The sequence below is a fragment of the Syngnathus floridae genome, chromosome 12, assembly GCF_059516105.1.
Source record: "Syngnathus floridae isolate MCC-2025c chromosome 12, RoL_Sflo_1.0, whole genome shotgun sequence".
NCBI classification, from domain to species: domain Eukaryota; kingdom Metazoa; phylum Chordata; class Actinopteri; order Syngnathiformes; family Syngnathidae; genus Syngnathus; species Syngnathus floridae.
Window position 1 is genome coordinate 956,654 of NC_142424.1, and position 12,470 is coordinate 969,123.

The following is a 12,470-nucleotide window of genomic DNA, read 5'->3' on the forward strand; positions in this document are numbered from 1 at the left end:
CAAACGCAACGGACGTCATTGGTGACCGGCAGATGGCGCCATCTCATCATAAACATCTTGGTGGTCTAGCAAATGGGTCAAAGTCTTTTGTGATTACATTTTTGTTTCTAGAGTGCTCAATGTGCTTCCACAATCTAAATTGTGGCCACAAAAAAAATTGCCAAAGGAAGCTAGTAAGACCAAACGGTGTTTTAATGAAAGAGGGGGGGGGGGAGAGTAAAAAAATTACTATTACATTATTTTATACACTATTTACATACATTTTACAATACACAAAAATAAAAGCGACAACAAGACTAACAGCATCCGAGCAGGTGCAGCAGCTTGGCGTCCATGCCCTCGATGTCAGATTCATCGCCCGAGTCGGGACACTTGTTGGGGGCGGGCGAGCCGGGAGAAGCGGGCAAGGTGGCACACGGCGCGGCGGGAGAGTCGGAGATGACGGCCTCCAGCCACGAAGAGAGCGAGGAGGACGAGGAGGAGAAGGAGGAGACGAAAGAAGAGCCGGAGGAAGCGGGCGCGTCATCGCCCGCGTTCCTGTGTTCGTGGCTAGCGGCTGCGGCGTCGCAGGGCCGCCTCTTCTTTTTGGTGGCCTGCACACACAAAAATCAAACACGCGTCAAGACGTCGGAAAAGGCCGGGCCGACTGACGGGAACGTGGACGCACGGCGTCGTCTTTGTCGCTGCCGCTGGAGCCGTCGGAGGACAGCTGCTCGTTCAGCTTCTTCTCCACGTAGGCCTGTTCGTAATATTTGGCCTGCTGCTCCTTGCTCAGCGACGTCCACTGGCAACACCAAATTCAGACAGAACTCAACGTTTGCGATTCTACCGTGAGCGTTGCTCCGACTCACCAGCTGTGCCAGGAACTTGTTGACAGCCACGCTGTCCTTCTGCTCCAGTTGGTTCTTCAGCGCCGGGCGTCGCTCTCGGAGAAAGCACATGAAGGCGTTGGGCGGCTTTTTGACCCCGGCCGGCTTGCGTCGCCGCTTGCGCTTCGTTTTAAGACTGAGGGACCAGAGCGCGTGCGTCAAATGAATGGGAAGTGTCTTCCGGGACAGCCGAGGTCTTACCTGGAGGAGCAGGTGGTCGTGGGGGGAGGAAGAGGAGGCGGCGCGGCCTGAGAGGCGTCCACCGCCGCGTACAGCACTTCGCCGTTGCTACGATGCAAACAGGATGTGAGCGGCGGGAGTGTCAGTCTGCGTGTTTGCGTGTGCGGGACTCACAGCATCCCGACGGCGTGCAGCGTGGCACCTTCGGGAAGCGGCACCACAGGGAGGCTCTTTTTCTGGAGACACAAAAAGCTGCAGTGGTGTCACGTGTCCACTAGATGTCAGCGTGTGCTGTTCTTATGTTTCCAAATGTGTCTGGACGGCAAGCCGTCCGACCAAAATCAAAAGCTGTAAATCTCCGATTGCTGAGGGACGGAGTTGTGTGTGTGAGTGTGTGTGTGTGTACGCATGCGTGCGTGCGTGCGTGCGTGTACCGGCTGCGGTGGCGCCGTTGGGTAGCTGAAGGACGGCTGGCTGTGGACCACCTGAGGCGTCATCTGGCAGGGTAAGTACTGTGGGATGAGGGAAAAGGTGTGAAACGACAAATGTAAACATGAACACGACACTCTCGTGGCAAACAAAAACATCCTGGGTGGAGTGGCCTTAGCTTCAAAAGCGTTTCATTTTTGCCTTTTGTCTGTGTGCTCAAACTGGATGGTGGTCACAAGTCTGAGCCATTGCCTGATCTACTCTTTTTTTGGTAGCTCTAGTCCTGCCTCCTCGTCATCCACTTACCTGGAGACGGAAAGGAGACCCCGCCTGGCGGCTGAGGTGATAGGGGTGCATGAGGTACGGGTTGAACTGCGGCCCGTATCTCATACTGGGCAGCGGCACTAACTGGGCGTGCGGGATAAACGGCAGGCGCGGAGGGAAGCGGGCCGGCTGAGGGCGGGCGTCAAACGACATCCCGCCGTACAAGGGAGACGGTGGGGGGTTCAAGGGCGGGTGAGGGGGGGGCGTGTTGGTGGGGTCACACATGATGTTGGAGCACAACTCTTGCAGGGTGTCGGCAACATCCTGCCACTCGAGCTCGCCTACGATCTGCTCAAACTCTTCCCTGAGCTTCTCCATCAGTGCCCTGATGACCTAGCTCGCCCTAACTCTGGCCTCCAGCTGTCACACACACACACACACACACACACACAGATTAGACAGAGATATCCAGAAAGCGCTTTATTCATCCTCAAAGGAAATGGACAAATATGGAATAAGAAGAGAAATACGTGTTGTAGAAATATGTGCTTATAACCGGAAGATATCAAATCTTTCAAGACCATCTCCGGTATCTTAATTTCGTTCATTTTGGGAGCACTTGACAGTGAAGAGTACGCAGTCCAAGTTGATCAAAGGACAAATGCAAACATGATGCAACGAGTAGCGAGCAATCCCATTGAAAATGCAAAGACGAAAGCGTGACGTCACATAGACTAGACCCCGGTGGTAGGTTAAGCATACAAATACATGTACATACTCTTTATTTAATTATCATCGCGAGGTAAAAGAAGGAATAAAGTGCTCAAAATAGACAAGATTTGCGTTAATGACAGCGCGGACATTTGCGCTCGGCACCATTTTAACAACTTCGTAGCCGACTCACAAATGAGGATTTGAATTGAATAGTGTTTCGTTTTTCGCACTTGGACGTATACAATCATGTGTAATAATAACAACAACACACTAAGCTTTCCTTTTCCTAAAAAAATGGTTGTGTTAAAAGTTGTACTTTTTACCTAACACTTGACTTGACGTATTCAGCTAGCAGTTAGCTAAAACGCCCAAGTTGTACAAATGCTCCTCGGCTTTTGAATGTTTTGATTTGTACGCTTTATAGACAGCGGCTTACCGACTGTAGTTGTTTATGAGTCGGTCTTGCGTGCTGGTGATACTGCACAACTTGGCCACTGTTGTCGATATTTGTGCAGTTTGCGGTCAAGTGGTCTCGATCTTGCGATGAAGTGGACTTTGCTGGAAGCTCCGCCCCCACCTTTCGGAAGCGGGTCGCCATGGTAACCTCAGCCGCGTCACTAGCTCACGTGAGTCATCCACGGTTCCGTAAACAATCTGCTTTTTACGGATATATAACACGCGTTTTTAGCTTTACGCAAACCCCCCTCAAACTAGCCTCATGCATTTGAGCACAAAAACACACTTTATGGTTTCCAAATGTTTCCTGCGACTCAGCGGGAGTTTGGGGGCGTTTAAAGACGTCGGCGACTCATTCAAACCCAAAACAGGTGAATGTATATGATATACATGTCAAAGAATTTTTTTTAAAATCCAAGTCCAGACAAATTTTAACTCTATAATAGCACATGAGGACATTTATTTCTAACGAGAACTGATTAGCTGATTATCTGGAGTGAGCTTTCTTTCTTTCTTTCTTTCTTTCTTTCTTTCTTTCTTTCTTTCTTTCTTTCTTTCTTTCTTTCTTTCTTTCTTTCTTTCTTGAGCAACACGTGAGCAAGCTGTGCTGCGCCACTCCAGCTGGCTTGGTGCAGAAGAGTCTCCACGCACTTCATGCTCATCAAGTGCGGCAAGAAAAAGTAACTGCAGGCTAATAAAAAGAATAAAAATAAAAAATCTGTTGGAGTTGGATCGTGTACGACTCTCACTGAACACAAATATTTTCCTTGCTATGGGCGACTTTAATTCTGCCCTGTTGGCTTGGGAACTCCCGTCCCTTTCTATTTACCGATGACAGCGCAGTAGAGGCCACTTGGGCCAAAAAGGAACTTCGAGGGGGTCAAACTGAGCGCGTTCTGTGTGAAAGGCAGCCATTATGGAAGTTCACTATGGGGTGTCACAAAGGCAACAGAGCAGTGTGCTTCTCCTGCCCTGCTGTTTTGCATCTGATCATCTAAATGCGGAATTCTGCATCGGCTGTGTGAAACCGCACAGTATTACACCACTTTGCTGGGTTCTGTGTGAAAGGTACTGGACCTCACAATGAACGCAAGCACTCTTTATGAAAAAAAAAGCAGAATTTTTTTTTCATCTGGGGCTTTAATGAAAACACAACGTTAGCGAGGGGAGCCGCTCATTCATCACTAGTATGAAACACTCACTCAATCTCAGGCCGAGGCGCCCGGTTGCTGGGAGCCAATCAATCATGCGGAGCGATGACCGGTCGCCGGCTGACCGCATGCAGCCAAAGAACTGTTAGCGTGCCATTACGAATAGCCAGCGTGCTTGCAAATATTAGCTTTCATGACTTACTGCGGGCGCTCACGTCATCCTCAACTATTGTTGACTTTTATTAGAAGCTGCCGCAAAGACAAAAACAGCCAGCACCCACCTTGTCTGTTCATCCTTTGATTATTGAGAGGAGGGTGTCAATGATTGGCATTTTTTGGGGGGTTTTTTGGGTTGCGCTTCTGGCACATTCCGTCTCTTGTGGTGCCCCTCTCGTCCTCCCTGACACTGACCTGCGTGTTATTGTTGCGGGGAAGCAGCCGGCCAGCGGAAGTTCTGCTCTAGGAGATTGAAGCCGGTAGCTAAATGACGCTTCCTGTCTTCCAACACCCCATTTCCATCCCCCCAAAAAGTCCTTAGGCCTACGCTCGCCCCTAAACGCATGTTTGATTCAACAAACTATCACTCAGGGTTTGTATTCAATATTAGCTGAGGCTAGCTATTTGCAGCATGTGAAACAATATACTCAGATGTCCACCATCTTGGCTCAAGCAGTTTGCCTCTATTTAAAGTGCAAATCCCTGCAAAAAGGAGGCACCAAGGGGGGGTCATGGAGGTCCGGTCTGCAGGATCCAGATAAATCCGGAGGGGAGTGGGCAGGAAGTGCTCTCACATCACTTCCCGTCTTTGTTGAAGTCGCTATTTTCAAGGCTCGGAATGTCGCTCCTGTGGCGCGGGGGTGAAGGAATTCAAAACAAGTTCATTAAGTTGCGGGTGAGCCGCGAGTTCTACAACGTCGCCCACCTTGGGCCGCGCCCTGCTCACATCCTGCGGCGGACCGCCCGCCATGCTTTTCGCAATGTGAGCTCGCCGAGGTGAACGCTGTTGTTTTTCCCAGACGCTCTGGTTTAGCTAAGCTATTTCTTCCAATTTAAAAAAAAAAAAAAAAAAAAAGTCATCATAATGATGTCGGACGTGGCGGCCGGGTTGCTTCCAGTATCTGATGACATGCTAACGGAGCTATTCAAAACATTTAGCCTTTAGCCGCCGTTCCGCCATCTGCAAAAGCTGTCAAGCTGTCAGTAAACATTAGCTAATTCGACAGGGATCGAATCCCCCGGGACACTGCTGAGAGGGGCGGGCATAAATGAAGTCCCTCCGATTCATGGATGATATTTCACAATGAACTTTTTCTGCCCTCATTTCATTAGGGGTTTCCGAAAAGTGCAATCTCCAATATGTGACAACAATAAGTGTTTGTTCTTGGTCTCGGCCAAATGATTCACTATATATATATGAAGCCGTGCTCTACGTATGACGTTTTTATGTTTAAGGCCCAGGGAAACCTCGTCGCTGCAGGAATTGCTGGCAAGTGCCGGCCGGGTATGTCCTACACGTGACAACAACCGAATGTAGTTTTTCTTAGTCTTTACGCTATTGGCCCACGGGAATCGTGCAGGGATTTGTGGCTTGTGCTTCCTATACGTGACAACAATCTACTGTCTTGTTACTATGTCCAGTCTGTGAGGGGAGGGCGAATTTTGCCAGAATCACTACAGCACATTCCAAACATTTATCGTCTCGCCTTCCATAAAAGCTGTCAAGCTGTCAGCAAACGTTGGCGAGGCTCCAGCCGACTTGAAGAAACATCCAATCCCCCGCGTGAGTCCGCCGGCTCCGGCTAATATTTATGGATTTGCGCCGGGAGTGAGGATGAAGTCACTCCGGGACGAGGCTTTCGCAGGAACACTTGGAAAAATCCAAGAGAGTACGCAGAGGTTGGAAACACGGAGGGGGGCCGTTCAAGGGAAATCACAATGTGGATCGGCCAGCCCAATATGCGCATTATTAGTCGAGGGTTCGCCGCACACACGTTTTGCATTATCCCGGCTTTACACCAGGAAGCGCCGGGACCACCGAGGCAAAAGGGGGAAGGGGAGGGAAGGGGCGGCATCAGACAAGCGTGCCTTAGCCGGCCGGGGAGGAGGCTGGTAGAGGAAAAGGGTGTCAGGCCTTGGATGGCAGGATGTCCTGTTTGGATGGAAACCCCACCGAGAAGAGAAAGGAAAAAAAAACGTGACACTGCTCCTGATTGCAAAGATTTGCTACAATCCTGCGAGGGAAAAGCGCAGAACCCAAACACGGTCAAGGTGATCTTCTTACTCTCTGCTAATGCACTCTACAATGTCCAGAATATACGAGCCGTCATGGAAACGTCCCCCCAAAAAAGAGCCATTTTCAAACCTCGAGCGTTGATGGCAAGTACGTGTTGTTTCCTCTACGAGACAACAATCTACTATTAAACATTCAAGTCCCGCTAAAATGACCAACATTTCTCCATTTAAGAGTTTGAGAAAATGTTTTGAAATGCCAATTTGTGGACCTCGGAGAGCTGCGTTCTGGCAAGTGGTGGCTCTGTCCTGCACTGGACAACAATCTCCCTTATCTTTCTGTGTCTGGCTGAATGTGGCCAAAACATCAAGTCTTAAAACGTGACCCCACAAAATGTCTTGAGCAGCTCTCATCACGCTGATGTGTGCACTCTCAAGTCATAAAGCTTGAGTGGCGGCGCGGGCAACCGCCCCACCCCACCCCGCCCGGCTCCGAGGTCAGCGCCGCTGGCCCTTTAGCCAAATCTGTCTGACGCAGATCCGCTTCCTGCGCGAGCGAGATTGGTATTGTTCGCAAGGAGCCGGCACGGCCATCTCGCAGCGCAGCCGTTTCCTCTTTCCTGTGGAGGAGGAAGCGGTGCTGATGCTGACCCCGCCTCCTCTGCCGATGCGCTTTTGGATTCCAAAGAACGAAAGCCGGCGCATTCCTCGCACTGATTTTGCATCCTACCTTGTGTAGTCAATGTTCCAACTTGAGTTTTATTTTGTTTTGTAATAGGGTTGTTTTCAAAAAAGCTTACTTTGTTTTTGTTTAGTTTTTCATACAGGGCATTTGTAGAGCACCAGGTGACTTGAAATCAGTCTCCTGACGAAATGAAGTTAGCGCTCTTGGCTTTGACCTGGGAACAGGTTCATCCTATGAGGACGCTCATCTAAATTAGGATGGTCCAAACATGAAGTAAAACCCTCGCGTCTGCACAGCTTAAAATCTCATTTGTGGAGCGTGTTATCAAACCAATAGAAATAAAAAGTGCTTCCAAATCACTTTTAGTCACAAGATGAGAACACGTATGTGCAGCCCTTTTTTTTTTTTTTTTTTTTTTTTTTTTATCAGGGCCTAACAGTGACAGGAAGTCCGCTTTGGGGATTGTCCGTGCAGTTCCTGGCTGCCTTAGTTGCAACAGGAAGCGCGGCATAAAACCAAGTGGAAAAACGCCCAGAGATCATTTTGGAGCACAGAGGAGGACTGCCACTGCCACCGGGACCAGACGAACCAACACCACAGACAACTACACAATGGAGGCAGCCGCTGGGCCACAGGGCCGTAGCTCAAGGGGAACCACCGGGGCATTTGCCCACGCAATTAATGGCCTGCACATGCAAAGGTAAACAATAACAGATGTATTTTCAAAACATTCTCTTTCACAGTTTGTAGTTGCAACGACTACTCGCCGTTGTGCTGGAGGCCAAAAATTAACTTGAGTTGATTTTAAGCAACAGAAAAGATTGTTACAAGCCATATGTCGGTTAATCCGTGTTATTTATTAATACAAATTTAAAAAAAAAAAAAAGAAAGTTGTGTATCTAAATTCAAATACAAGCATACAAAAAATGTAAGATTTTCACATCCCGATTCGTTATTTTAAAATTGTATACAAATTAAAATGCATACATAGTATATTAAACAAAAAAAACATATTAGTCCCTAACATCGGAATTTTTTGCATGTAGGCAATAAAATAGATTTTAAATTATTTCTATAAATACATTTTAAAAATGTAAAAGCTACAAAAATCGAAAAACAGTCATTTTCTCAATCTAACCACAGCAAAATACGCTTTGAAACAATTAAAAAAAAAAAAATCCGACTGTAATTCGGATTTTCAAAGAGACAAAAAGGATTGGAGACGTGATGACGTCACTGAATAGCTGGGGGTGCCGAGGGAGGGGGGGTCATGAGTGGGGGGAGGTGCTCCCATCACCCCCCCATGCGCATCGTGTGTGTGACAGTCTGAACTGACCAGCTACATACACACGTACACACACGCTCAATGGATTTTTTAAGACTATCACTCCGATTATCATCACTGGAATTATAACAAATATATTTGAATTGGACGATTAACCAGAAGCAAGTTTTTTTCCTACTTTTTGGACACTTCCTAGAGCAAAGGTGACACTTCGGTGCGCGCTTCTTTCCGTTTCGTGTACGTGCGGGAGTACGCGCTCGCTTCGCCGCTTCGTACGTGCACGCGACAGTAGAACGTGCGCGCGCGCGCGCGTCGTGAGTGTTGGAAGTCGACGTTTTGGGGAGGGAGTTGGGGAAACGGCGACCTCGTGTGGACAATTGTGGTCACGACACGGCGTTGACTGAAAATTCAAAAATGACTTCGGAAAACGGAATATGATGTAACTTTGCAAAATATTACACATTTGTTAATGTTTTAAAAGTTTTCTGTGATGTAATGAAACAAGTTTCTGCCTCACAGGTGGTCCCCTGGTTGGAGGAGTGCGTTGCAACCCACCCCGGTTGCCCCCTCCTCTTCTTCGCTACGGCTGGCACGGCTCGGAAGAGCGTGAGAGAAAAAGAGAGAGAGGGGGAACGTCGTGGGAAAGGAAAATGATCCAAACGACGTTCCTCGCCGCCCTCCTCGTCCTCCACGTCGCACACACACCCTTGGCCTGCGCTCACTACGGGTAAATCACAGCCCTCATTTTTTAACAATATACATGAATAGAAAAAAAAAAATACATATATATATATATTCATATCGTTTGCTCAATAAAAGTCTTTTTTTTTCTTCAATTTTTAAAAGCTGCCTTGGTTTCACGTGCTTCAGATGCAATAGTAATAACATTTTCTGTCTGGCTTTCTTGCTAGGAGGAGAGTGTGTAGCGGCCGCCAGCATCATCACGTCGTCATGGCAACAGAGTCGTACGTTCTGCCGCTGCACAAGCCCTACATGACAGCGTGCCAGGGCCACCGCCTCTGCAGCACCTACAAGTGAGTCGTCCAAATCTACAGGAATATTAGCGCGCAAAATATCGAATTTTTCAGAACGAATAATCATTTCATAATAAAAAAAACCCCACTAAATTCACAATTGAATGTTTTTAAAGAAATACTGAGGAAGGTTTAAAAAGTGTTTACCCGAGAGGATAACGAGTGGGTCAAAGTGGAATGGAGTTTCGTTATCAAGTATTTTGTGTAACTACGGGAAATGTGCGCCCATTGAGACCGCTCGAGTTGTTTATTTTGGTCGTCCTTCTCCTGGCTCGCTTGTTCCCACCACAGCCAAGCCCATTTTTAAACTTTTTTTTTTTTTTAACTCTCGCTGCACCACCCTGGTCAAATCAAAGCACTCACTTTCGTGTTCATGCAGGCTGTGCGCTTTCATAGATATCTAAGTTAAAGGGCGGATGGAAGACAGCTGGATATCTTCTTCTTGGTTATATATTTGTCCTCCGCAGTCACGTTTTTCCCGACGTCTGCGGTAGGCCCAGAGAGTGTTTACATAAATTCATACCGATCCTCAAAGTCCCGATTTGACATCAGTGCGCTATAAACAAGATGGGAAGACCAGATACAAGAAAGTGGCGACAAACTGGCGAGTAGGCGGACGAAATCTGGACACACGTAATGAAAAAAAACCTCTTCAATGTAGTGTCGTTTGTCTGCAGTACTTAACATTGTGTGTATTTAGTGGACATCAGACAAAATCTCGACAAGGAGCTCATCTATGAATGACCCTAAAATGACCGTTTCGAATCAGAATGGCCAACTTCCTGTGTGTTTTGGGTCACGACCTCGTCGAGAATCTTTGTTTTGGTTGGTCTATTCTCGATAGTAACTGCTATAAAGTTTCACGTTGCTAAGTATAAGTGGCTCTGACCTGGTAGAGGTCGTTCTTGAAATGTTGACATTTTTTTGTCTCGACAGAACAGTGTACACGGTGGCGTATCGCCAGGTGAGCAGAGTCGTGTCTTTCTCCAACTTCTACCCGGAATGTTGTCCGGGATGGCGACGCTTTCACTCGCTCAACTGTAACCAAGGTAAACATTTAGGACAAATTTCTAACCATGCTAAGCGACATGCTAATTGACTTTGCGAGGTTAAAATTTCGACAAGAGATTCTATTGGTTGTAAACGGGGAACACAATTTGAGAAAGCCCTTCGAGGTTGGACTAACGGGCCAAATTGTAGCACTTGTCGTGGAAAATGTAGTCATTCTTGAAACATTTTTTGTATTCCAGATGTGGACGAGTGTGTGGAGCAGCATCCGTGCTCTCAAGGGTGCGTCAACACAGTCGGTAGTTTCCGATGTTTCTGCCGCGACGGTTTCTTCCTAGCTGGGGATTCACGCTCCTGCCGACGCATAGAAGCATCCGATTCCGCTCCAGCGCCACCAACAGGTGAGTGAAGGGAAAACATAAACAGGTGTGTGTGTGTGTGTGTGTGTGTGTTGTGTATTTTTGTGAAGAAGATGAAGAAGACCAAGACGAGATCATAGCCAGCCTCGCGGCTCATTATTACTTTTGGTACGCGCTATGCCGCTCTCAACTCGTACCGTGAGTAATAATGCACTGCGACTGGCGCCCCCTACAGCTCTCTCAAAAGTATGAATGACAGGATATGACAGTTTTTGCGCATGATGCTTCGACTCCTCCCATTTTTTTTTTAAATAAACGTTTATAAATTGTTAAACGATTCAAACTTACAAAAAAGTTTTTTGTGGTAGGCTATGCTAAGCTAGGTTTGTCGGCTGCAGCTGTACCGTGATCTGGAAACATTTGTGGAGGAGACTTCCATGTCTGGCTATGAAAATGCTAGGTCAGCAGAGAGCAACATTCCGCTGTTGGAGGAGTTTTTTGTTGGCCCGCTTGGCCGACACCGCTGCTTTTGCTTCCAGTCAATCTTGATTGCAATTACATGATGTCATAGTTTGAGTTCAGGGCGCTAAATAGGTCCATTTTTAAGTCACCTTTCAAAACATCCCCTCAGCCTCCCTGCAATTCCTCCATCAGCCACTGTATATGGACCTATATAAAAATTCTAATCACCATTGAATCATAATTTGAATTAAACCTTTAAATGACATTCATATCATGGAGCAAGTCAATATAATTACGGGGAACCTACCAGAAATTGAAGGCTGCCCACTGCCAGACCAGAAAGTTCGGCTCTGTTGCGCGATAACTTGTATTCGTCTGTCAATGAAATAGGTTCGTGGGGAAACGGCGGTCATTCAGGGGGAACCAATTTTTATTTCCCCACCCGCTAACGTTACGCTTTACACCAAACACTGCAGGAGGCGGAACTTCAGGTATTATTCTCAAGAACGTGACGGAGGAAATGCAGAACTTAAAGAGCAGAATGGAACTTCTGGAACAAGTACGTACACACATATTTTTCTCCGTATATTTGCTTTCTTCTCCAATGATTAATTTTCGCAATTCCCTGTAGAAGCTGCAGGTGGCGCTGGCGCCGTACAGCAGCGTTTTCCCAGAGGAGGGTGTGTCGGAGAACAGCGCCACCTTGCTGTCGCACTCCTTCCGCCAGCTGGACCGCATCGACTCCCTGAGCGAGCAGATCGGATTCCTGGAGGAGCGTCTGGGAACCTGTAAGTGAAGCTTAAACGCCGGAAAACCAGGAACAAAGAAAAAATGTGAAGGGGGAAAAAAATCCATTAGGGCCTTCATAAAACTATTTTTAAAAAATGCAAATAAGAAACTAAGCAAAGGTTTAATGTTTGGACAAAATCTGTTTTTCAGGTGCCATTTTCAGGGAAAAAAAAATGCGTGAACGGGAAACTCTTGCTTTTAAAATATTTATTTTTTGGGTGAAAATCAGTTTTGGTGCCAAGCAACATGAGACTCAGCTCACAATTACGTGTTAGTTCACAAATACGGCGATTTGAGTTTATGACCATTCTAAGGATTACCTTGTAAAAACATTTTTTTTTCTCCCTCCTTTAGGTTCGTGCCAGGAAAACTAGCCGCAACCAAAACTGAAACAACATGGCTGACACACGCACACATCAAGATCATGATCATCGAGTAATTGTCAAACGAATCAGCAAGGGGATGTTTCCTCACATGTTCGCAAAGTGTTGTCTTGCTTTAAACAACTGTAACATGTCTCTGATGGTTCTAATAGTGTCTTTGATATCTTTTGTAA

The 12,470-nt window shown here is 47.1% G+C and overlaps 2 protein-coding genes and 1 long non-coding RNA gene across 4 annotated transcripts; 1 reads left to right on the plus strand and 2 right to left on the minus strand.

Annotated features, from left to right (window-relative positions):
• Positions 1-171: 171 nt before the first annotated feature.
• Positions 172-3,033, minus strand: LOC148389322 (uncharacterized). Its single transcript, XM_088392005.1, has 8 exons — positions 2,893-3,033; positions 1,785-2,162; positions 1,484-1,561; positions 1,224-1,285; positions 1,071-1,157; positions 852-1,005; positions 668-784; positions 172-593 (listed from the first exon to the last, which is right to left on the minus strand). Exons 2-8 carry the CDS (start codon positions 2,118-2,120, stop codon positions 297-299), a joined length of 1,131 nt encoding a protein of 376 aa, XP_088248131.1. The 5' UTR covers positions 2,121-2,162; positions 2,893-3,033; the 3' UTR covers positions 172-296.
• Positions 3,034-7,495: 4,462 nt separating this feature from the next.
• Positions 7,496-12,432, plus strand: egfl7 (EGF-like-domain, multiple 7). Of its 2 annotated transcripts, none has more exons than XM_088392006.1 (8): positions 7,496-7,677; positions 8,782-8,989; positions 9,174-9,296; positions 10,233-10,345; positions 10,547-10,705; positions 11,602-11,684; positions 11,757-11,913; positions 12,269-12,432. In XM_088392006.1, exons 1-8 carry the CDS (start codon positions 7,659-7,661, stop codon positions 12,286-12,288), a joined length of 882 nt encoding a protein of 293 aa, XP_088248132.1. In that variant the 5' UTR covers positions 7,496-7,658; the 3' UTR covers positions 12,289-12,432. The 2 variants fall into 2 exon arrangements, with proteins under 2 accessions (XP_088248132.1, XP_088248133.1); XM_088392007.1 differs by lacking the exon at positions 7,496-7,677 and adding an exon at positions 8,299-8,465.
• On the minus strand, positions 7,519-11,507 carry LOC148389324 (uncharacterized). Its single transcript, XR_015861694.1, has 2 exons — positions 11,433-11,507; positions 7,519-11,332 (listed from the first exon to the last, which is right to left on the minus strand). It is a non-coding gene; the product is annotated as an uncharacterized LOC148389324 (long non-coding RNA).
• Positions 12,433-12,470: the final 38 nt, after the last annotated feature.

What these genes read in the sequence shown, in the direction of transcription:
- LOC148389322 (XM_088392005.1), bottom strand. Translation starts at nt 2,120, where the DNA reads ATGGAGAAGCTCAGGGAAGAGTTTGAGCAGATCGTAGGCGAGCTCGAG. An exon ending in GGTCTCCTTTCCGTCTCCAG is followed by an intron (nt 1,562 to 1,784) that starts GTAAGTGGATGA and finishes CTCATCCCACAG; the next exon opens with TACTTACCCTGCCAGATGAC. An exon ending in ACAAGTTCCTGGCACAGCTG is followed by an intron (nt 785 to 851) that starts GTGAGTCGGAGC and finishes TGGTGTTGCCAG; the next exon opens with TGGACGTCGCTGAGCAAGGA.
- egfl7 (XM_088392006.1), top strand. An exon ending in TTGGCCTGCGCTCACTACGG is followed by an intron (nt 8,990 to 9,173) that starts GTAAATCACAGC and finishes CTTTCTTGCTAG; the next exon opens with GAGGAGAGTGTGTAGCGGCC. An exon ending in GAATGGAACTTCTGGAACAA is followed by an intron (nt 11,685 to 11,756) that starts GTACGTACACAC and finishes AATTCCCTGTAG; the next exon opens with AAGCTGCAGGTGGCGCTGGC.